At 37.4% G+C, this 8535-nt stretch overlaps 1 protein-coding gene across 2 annotated transcripts; it reads left to right on the plus strand.

The window, feature by feature from the left end:
* The first annotated feature begins 5316 nt into the window (after positions 1 to 5316).
* On the plus strand, positions 5317 to 8535 carry HB-3 (homeobox-3). Of its 2 annotated transcripts, XM_021974561.2 has the most exons (5): positions 5317 to 5702; positions 6108 to 6460; positions 6623 to 7504; positions 7969 to 8186; positions 8281 to 8535. In XM_021974561.2, exons 2-5 carry the CDS (start codon positions 6325 to 6327, stop codon positions 8284 to 8286), a joined length of 1242 nt encoding a protein of 413 aa, XP_021830253.1. In that variant the 5' UTR covers positions 5317 to 5702; positions 6108 to 6324; the 3' UTR covers positions 8287 to 8535. The 2 variants fall into 2 exon arrangements, with proteins under 2 accessions (XP_021830253.1, XP_021830254.1); XM_021974562.2 differs by having other exon boundaries at positions 5317 to 6460.

An 8535-nucleotide genomic window follows, 5' to 3' on the forward strand; every position in this document is an offset into this window, starting at 1 on the left:
ATTAAATAATCTAATAAAATTAACAATTATCTAAAAAGGATCTTCATATTCTTAAGTTTAAAATCATGAAAATAAATAAATATCAAAATTTTAATTATACACGTTTTGTGATACGCAACTCAGGCCTTCTAATCCCGAGATTAGCATAAAGCGGGCCTGCTTAGCTTGGTTAAGCCGAGACCAACCCAAGTACCAAAGGCTAGCTGCTACTAGTATTTGGGCTATTGAAACAGCCCAATTTCTAAATCCCTGTTTTTTAATTTTTAATTTTCTTGGTAAGTAAATAACAAATTGGTGTATGAGTTCATGTGACATTTTTAAAAAATTTCATGGGTACGTATATTCTCCAGTCACTTGGAACATATGTTAAAACTTCTTATAATACCAAAACATTTGTCTTCTTCAGCTCTATATTCCCAAACTATGAATATTAGCAGAATCATTGACATTCTTAGCTTAATATAATCTATTAATTTAATTTAACAACTCTAATTAATTAATGAGAGAAACTGCATCGATATGATGTTTTTCTGATCAATTTTAAATCTAATATTATTACTTACAGAATTTATTTTTATGTATTGCATGAATCTTTTCTCAAGATTAATTGTTTATTCTGATCTGAAAATAAAGATGCTGCTGCTGTGTGTACGTGGTGGGAATTGCAAAGATGAGTTCTTTACAATTCAAATTCTGACTATTTCTGTTGCTTTTTAGTATCCCAAAACAATAAAATGTAGTACGTACGACTCGTCCAAGAAGAAGAAATCTCCTTATCACCTCACCATTTAAAAACTATTTATGTAAAAAATCAATCAAATTCGAGATTAATCATCTATATCTATTGAAAGGAATAAATATTACGATTATGATATATATATATATATATATATATGGTGAAGATTCATTAATCACAGCATATTGAAAGGAATATATATACTCAAAGGGTATATCTAAGAACTGTCCAAAACTAGGTCAATGCAAAACTAATCAAATTTAGTTAGGTGCTCTTCAATTCCCAACGAGGTTGTATCCATGATTCGAGGATTAGTCATAAATCATTTTATTTATAAACTTTGTTATTAAAGTCTCTTCAATGGTCTTCCAAAGCGAGAATGTCCAGCCGCTTTCAGATAGATAATCCTATCTTATATCTAGTTGATTGTATTAATATGGCTAGGTAATTTCATATACTATCAATTTTATGGTTCGTAACATGATTACATCTCTCACATATATATGTACGGTTTATGTAAAATTACTTATTTATATACAGAATCTTACTTAAGTTTCATATAAATTTTATCTCTTTAAAAATGTGATCGAGCAAGTAAATATATACATTTCTGATTAAGTCTTGATATAGGACAGCACCCAAAGACATAATAAGGTCTCCAAAACTCCAAAAAGTTTCAAGCAACATTCGAATTCAAAGGCAATTTCACTCTCTCACTCCAAATTTTCTGTGCCAAACATATATTTTAAGCATGTTTTGATCTTCAAACTTGAAACAGACTTCAAATTGTACGTATATATGGATATATAATATGTTGGTGGTGGCATGGCATGTGCAACTAGTTGAAGCATTTAATTAAGCTTATCATGTTGTGTATTTACTACGTGCACGTTAGCATTTAGTGAAGGCTGTTGGCGCAATCTTTGCTAAGACACACATACCTATTTCATGTTGCAAATTATTAGACTAATACCCTATTTATTGTAATCATGTGCAAGTGCGACATTTTTAAAGGACTTACTCAGAAGCCTTTGCTTCCAATTGGGGTGGAAGGTGATGACTAACTGAGTGACTGAGTGGTATAAAGTTGGTAAATTATTAAATTGGGAAGTATTAACGGATACGAATGTGTGACCAGATTCACAGTCTACTGATAAAAGCGTTTTTCTGGTACATGAGTATGTTAATTTAGAACGATCATGTTTAGTTAATTGTTCTTAGGCCATGGTTCATATGAGCTGCAGGTTATGTGTGATGGCATGTTGTAATGATCATCGTGATGATATATATAATTGTCTAATGGCAAGTGAAGGACAAAGGCTCGACGATGGAGTTAATTGTTCCAAATCTGGTGCAGACAGATTGGTGAGAAGGAAAAAGCAATCTGATTGAAAAGGGAAAGCAAGAACACAAACATAGAAATTGAATCAATAAATACAATACACACGTACACATACATACAGTGGGAGCAGAAGTTGAAGTTCCAAAACCCAGCAGAGCCAAACTGCCAAAGATATATAATTCAAAGCGAGGGATGGGGCATTGGAAGCAGAGGATTCACCATAATTAAGCCAAAGTGCCAAAGCTGCTAGAAAACTAGTGTCCAGGTCCACTTCCAGTTGCTATAAATATGCGATGCCTTCTTCTTTCCTAGTTTCTGCATACTTTTCTGTCTGTCTCCCCCAAACACTTATATGCAGTCACACTCATACACACTCGCAGAGGCCGTGGTCCCATTTTGATCTAATGTCGTTATGGGCATGGGAAATATATAGATCAAAAGTGGTTTTGAATTTTCATTTTTGGGTCAGTCAAGTTGTTTTGGTTTGATGGTTAGGTTTTGCATGTATCCAACCATTTAGGGTTTTCGATTGAAATTCAAAAGGACTTGAAGCCTGAAACATTCTGCATATCATTCAATATACATGATATTTTAATAGGAAACATTCTAATTAGCTACTGCCATGGTCCATGGTCTAATTACCTACTACATATAATGTAGTCCCTTTCAGACATATATATCCACCTTCACTATTATCAACTTTGACAGCTCCCTTTCCCCTCCACCCTTCCAAAATCCAGACCATAGTTCCCCACTCAACTTCGCTAAACCCTCCGATAACTTTGAGCTTGTTGGGAACATAAAAATTTAAATTGTGTAAAGAACTTGCAACTCAAGTGGTTAAAAGCAGTTACCTCTGCACTCGAGGTTATGTATTCGAATTCCCTCTCACGCGCTTGTATTAAAAAAATAATCTGAATTATGCATTAATTTGAAGTCTAATTGCATCTTATTATAAGGAATTCTTAGTGTTTAATTGTCATATGTTTATCTAAAGACATTGGTAGATCAATATATTGACCCCACATTTCGGCATTATAATATGCTTGGTATTAATTGTTAATTACCACCACCCAAGTCCCAGGGGTCACAGAAGATAGCTTAGCCTTAGAAAAGGGGAGGTGTCACTAGTAAAAAAAATGGCAACAGTCATCATTATTTGGTGATATTTGTGGCCGCGACAATTAGTCACATTTTTTTGACTTTTTTTGGTGACTAAAAAGGCTTTTGGTCACATTTTTTGCGTTTTTTTAGTGATTAAAGCCTTTAGTAACCCTCACAACAGTCATTAAATGTTACCAAATAATGGTGACTGTTGCCTTTTTTTTGTAGTGTGTGGACATTGGCCAAAGAGGGATTTGGACTTTGTTATTTGAATAGTAACTGATGAGTTGGGAGTGAGCTTTGCATGTCGGAATCGAACCGACACAGCTTAGACCAAATCTTTACACCCTTTCCTCTCTCTCTCTCTCTCTCTCTCTCTCTCTCTCTCTCTCTCTCTCTCTCTCTCTCTCTCTCTCTCACGCATAGCATAGTCCACACACAATAACATAGATCTGCTGCATGCTTTGATCATCTACCCCCAAGACCCCATGCGAAACTTTGCTGCTGCAATATATATATATATCTCTGTCTCTGTCAGACTTTTATTTCCAACCTATATATATATACATGCACACAGTGGCGGAGCTAGAATTCTTAGCATGGAGGGGCCAAAATTTCAAAATCACTTCCACATAGATTTTTTATCTTCAATTGGGAGGGCCATCACTAATCTAATTACAGTAATTGTATTGCTATAACATATATTTTATAATATATTACATGGGGGGGCCAGAGCCATGGCAGGCCTGGCTATGGCTCCGCCCCTGCATGCACATAATATATATCGAACACCCTTCCATATTTTTTTATATGGAATTTTGATTCAAAATTCCAGTGTAATTACCCAATATTAAACATCAGACTATAATAAATGCGTGCTCTTGATGTTCACAGATGGATCGAGTTCTCAATACACTTATAAAACAACTCAGTCCCCAACAAAATTAAAATCACTCCAATTCAGCAAATCGAGTTAGGATTGAGTAATTTTCTCCCTCAACATGCTACCTATCTTTTTGCCTGTTTCACTGCCTAACTCTCGACAAACAAATGGCAGCACAGACTTAATATTGCATTTAATCGTGTAGACCAAAGTGGGAACCCTAATCTCTGCATATTTTAGGAATTTGATTAATTACCACTAAAATTAATTCTTAAGTAGTTTTATCTTATCTTCGTCCCATTCATATTTCAACACGAGCCAGGACTGGAGGTCAACTCTATATCTCTATCCCGTGGGTCCGTTGCCTGAGATCTTTGTCAACTTTATTGCCTACCATACCAGATACCACAGTCAAGTCTACAAATAAGATGTTGCGCATGGGATTAAAAAGTAAATCCTAGCCAATCAGGGAAGTGGTCTTGTTTAATTAATTGTTAAGTCAAAGTTGAATTATCTAACTCAAACTTAATTGATAGGTAGTTAAGAGGTTCTTAATGGGTAAGGTTTAGAATGTCTCCCGATGTGAGATTTTATGTTCTCAACACACTCTTTACTCCCACATGTGAATTGTGCTAACCTAAATGGATGAATTTGTTAAATTAAAGTATATGAAATATGTGATGATCATCTATTTTAAGTTGAAATATCTAACTCAAAATCAAATTCGCAATGAACATGTCATGTATTATAAAAATAAAGATGAATTAATTAGCACTGTTCAATTTTTCTTTTTATAAAGAAATGATATTTACATGCATTCATGTAAATATTACTCAAATTGCCTTTTAGCTTTTCTAGGCAGCATAAGCAAAATGATTGTTGAGGAAGAAGTTTTGTGATCAGTCGACTGACCCATCAGCTGATGAAAGCTATCTATCTACTATCAAAACTAAAAGCAGAAAGAGCAGGGCAAGCACCATTGTCACGTCCCACAACTATAACCTTCCATTGCCTCCAGCAAATTTCTTTTTTTGAATTTGAACTGCCACTTCTACTGTATCTGTATGTGTTGCGTGCAAGCTTTTCAAGTGTCGTGTCGTTTCATCCTATACGACGAGATAAATCAAAGTGCTTCATCTCCTCCTTGAAGAAATTAGAAGAACCTATAGGAAGAAGAACCTCTAGTATAATAAATAAATGCCCTCGAGTCAATCCAAACTTTTGCTCAAAATAAACCCAAATATGAAATATGCAATTACTCTACCACGACTCCCACCACCGCTTTCCAATTAAACCCTACAAATTACATGCCCCATGGCCTTGGCCTTGACTTTCAAACCATCTCCCCCACCCCTACATTGCCCCTATTTATTCCTCTACAACAAACTTCTCCATTAGAATAATCCCAAAAATCTCACTTCATCTCTCCCTCACCATTAATATCCACTCACTGCAAGCGAACCCCAAACTGACCACTCTCTTTACAAATCTGAAAAGAAAATTTGTATATGAAAGAGAAGGAGACAAACAGATCAGAACAACCCTCACTTTTCTATACCTCTCTCTCTCTCTCTCACCTTTGCATTAAGAGCTTGGTCTGTCATCTCTGATGAAGATTCTAATTAAGCCCCCAGCAGGTATTCTTTTCTATGTTCCCTTTGCTTCTCGTCCGGGGGGGAATTGGGTTGTACTTTGAGTATTGAGTAGAGAACAAGCATTCCATTCCATTTCATTTCATCATCAATATATTAAAGCAAAAGCTCTCTAAAAAAGAAGAGGGATGGGTTGAGACTACTCTCTCTTTTAATTTCTTCAGTACACACCCTACCTTTTTATTTATTTCCATTTCCTTTCTTGTTTATCTTTCTCGCAGGCGATTCCTGTTGTGGGTTTTGCCCATTTTATACATCAAATTAAATTTTCTTTATATATATAATTTCTTTCTCATCATCAATAGACATGTTCCATTTTTATAATTTCTTTGGGAGATGGGAAGGACTGGTGTTGATTAATTAAATGCAAAATATATTCAACTCACACAGGAGAAAGGAGTAGGTGATGATGAGACTATAAGAAGTGATGTTATGCTGGTCTAGAGAGGATATATCCATCCAGTAGTGCCAGAAAAACAAAACAAGAGCTAGCCTTTGCAGCAAAAAGGGTTTCTCTTTTGGCTGGCTATAGCTATAGCTCCTTTAATATCTACTAGCTCTCTCTCTCTCTCTCTGTCTTTGTATCCCTTTGGTCATCATCATCATCATGGCTTCATCAAACAGACACTGGCCTAGCATGTTCAAGTCCAAGCCTGCAAACTGCAGCACCCACCACCAATGGCAGCATGACATCAACCCTTCTCTCGTTTCAAACGGATGCCACCGACCCTCTTACTCCTCAGGTAACCGTCCTCAACACTCATTTATACCAAACCCTTTCCAATTGGTATTAATTTCAAAGAAAATCCTTTAGTTTTGCTTATTTGTTATCTAGGTTACAAATTCATATACATTTAATCTTATGTGCAAGTAGATGTTTGATTTTAATTATGTGAATGCAACAGTCGCTGGGTGTGAAGAAAGAAGTCCGGAGCCAAAGCCTAGATGGAACCCAAAACCAGAGCAAATTCGCATCCTCGAAGCCATCTTCAACTCTGGGATGGTGAACCCTCCGAGGGATGAGATTAGGAAGATCAGGGCTCAGCTGCAAGAGTATGGCCAAGTTGGGGACGCCAACGTTTTCTACTGGTTCCAGAACAGGAAATCAAGAAGCAAGCATAAGCTTCGCCACCTCCACAACTCATCCAAACAACAAACCCATCCCCACACCCACCTTCCTCTCACCACACCCGTCTCCACAAGCACTCTCAACATCATCAATGCTGCTGCACCTTCTTCCTCCTCATCCTCCTCTGAAAAATCATCTCCCAAATCAGCACCAAACAACAAGGCCTTCTCCATGGGGTTCTCCAACGCTGCTCATGACGTTTCAATTAACTCTCCAACTGCTTCTGTGAACCAGCAGAGCAGCTTCTTTCAGCCTCATCAACAGCATCACAGTGAGGTCTTGCCCGAACCCTTCTTTTTTCCAATGCATCCGAATCCGAATTGCAGTTTCACACAAGGGTTTTGCTTCTCTGAGCTGTCTAATGTGGTTGATGTTCCCAACCATGGAACTCATGAGCAAACTAATAACACTGGGCCTTGCACAAGCCTGTTGCTGAGTGAGATCATGAGCCATGGGGCAGCAATGTCAAGGAAAGAATACCATCAAGAAGATGAGATGAAGGCCATGAACATGAAGAACATGGACCCACACCACCTCAATTACAGTCTCAATGTCACCACCACATCTCCAACTAGCCATACTAATATGGTTGCTTCTCACACCACTGGCCCCACTACTAGTGTTGCTGTTCCATCCCCCATGATTCACAACATTCAAGGTAAAAACAACAATTTACTCAAATTTCACTTCATATTCTGTTCATTTAAATCTACATTTACCCATATCTCGCATAAGAAAATTGACAATGTGGGATGAGCTTCTTGTTGATTATACCAAGTTCATATTAAGTACGAAACAAGGGTAGTTTAGTCTTTTGAAGCAATGGATCGAGCTATATATAGCTAGCTAGGTTTTGCATTTGACATAAATATTTTGATATGAAATGAGATAAGATGAGATGGTACTTTAGATGGAAGGACGTGTGCATGGGTTCGATTGACTGCTCTGGTCTGTTCTGCTGGGTTCGGGTCGGGGTCGGGTTTGGGTTTGAAAGGACAGTGGTCACATTCCATACATACACTGTACATATTTGATGAGAGAGGTTGATAGAAGATGATGAAACTAGTGTAGTCGGTTGGTGATAGCTATACTGTGTGAGTGACTATGTGTGGTAATGAACAGGTGGTGTTGGGGAAGCGGGTGCAATGGGCGCGGGAGGTGCGGAGAAATCAACGGTGTTCATAAACGACGTCGCATTCGAGGTGGGTGCGGGTCCCTTCAACTTGCGTGAGGCTTTCGGGGATGACGCCGTCCTCATTCACTCCTCTGGTCACCCCGTTCTCACCAATGAGTGGGGTCTCACCCTCCACTCTCTCCACCACGGCGCTTTCTATTACCTCGTAATTAATTTTAATTCATTTCATTTCTATTAATTACACTTTTTGAATAGCTTTAATTACCCTCTTATTTTCTTCTTATTCGATAACATTGCAGATTTAGAAGAGTGGAAGCAAGCAAGCAAGCTAGAAGAGGCGGGCTCTGGTTTCTGCGTTGTCCTTTCTCCATATATGTGTCTTCTCTAATTAGCGCTCGCTAGGGTTTACTGTATTAGCTAGGGCTTCCATCCGTTAATTAGTGGGTGTCTAGAGTAATTTCGAAGTTTGTGTGGACCTACATATGTATTATTATTATTTTATCTGTTTCTGGTTTAAGTATTATATATAAATATATTTACCTGTGGCATATGGA

Source organism: Prunus avium, chromosome 4, assembly GCF_965620075.1.
Source record: "Prunus avium chromosome 4, drPruAviu1.hap1.1, whole genome shotgun sequence".
In the NCBI taxonomy this organism is placed as follows: domain Eukaryota; kingdom Viridiplantae; phylum Streptophyta; class Magnoliopsida; order Rosales; family Rosaceae; genus Prunus; species Prunus avium.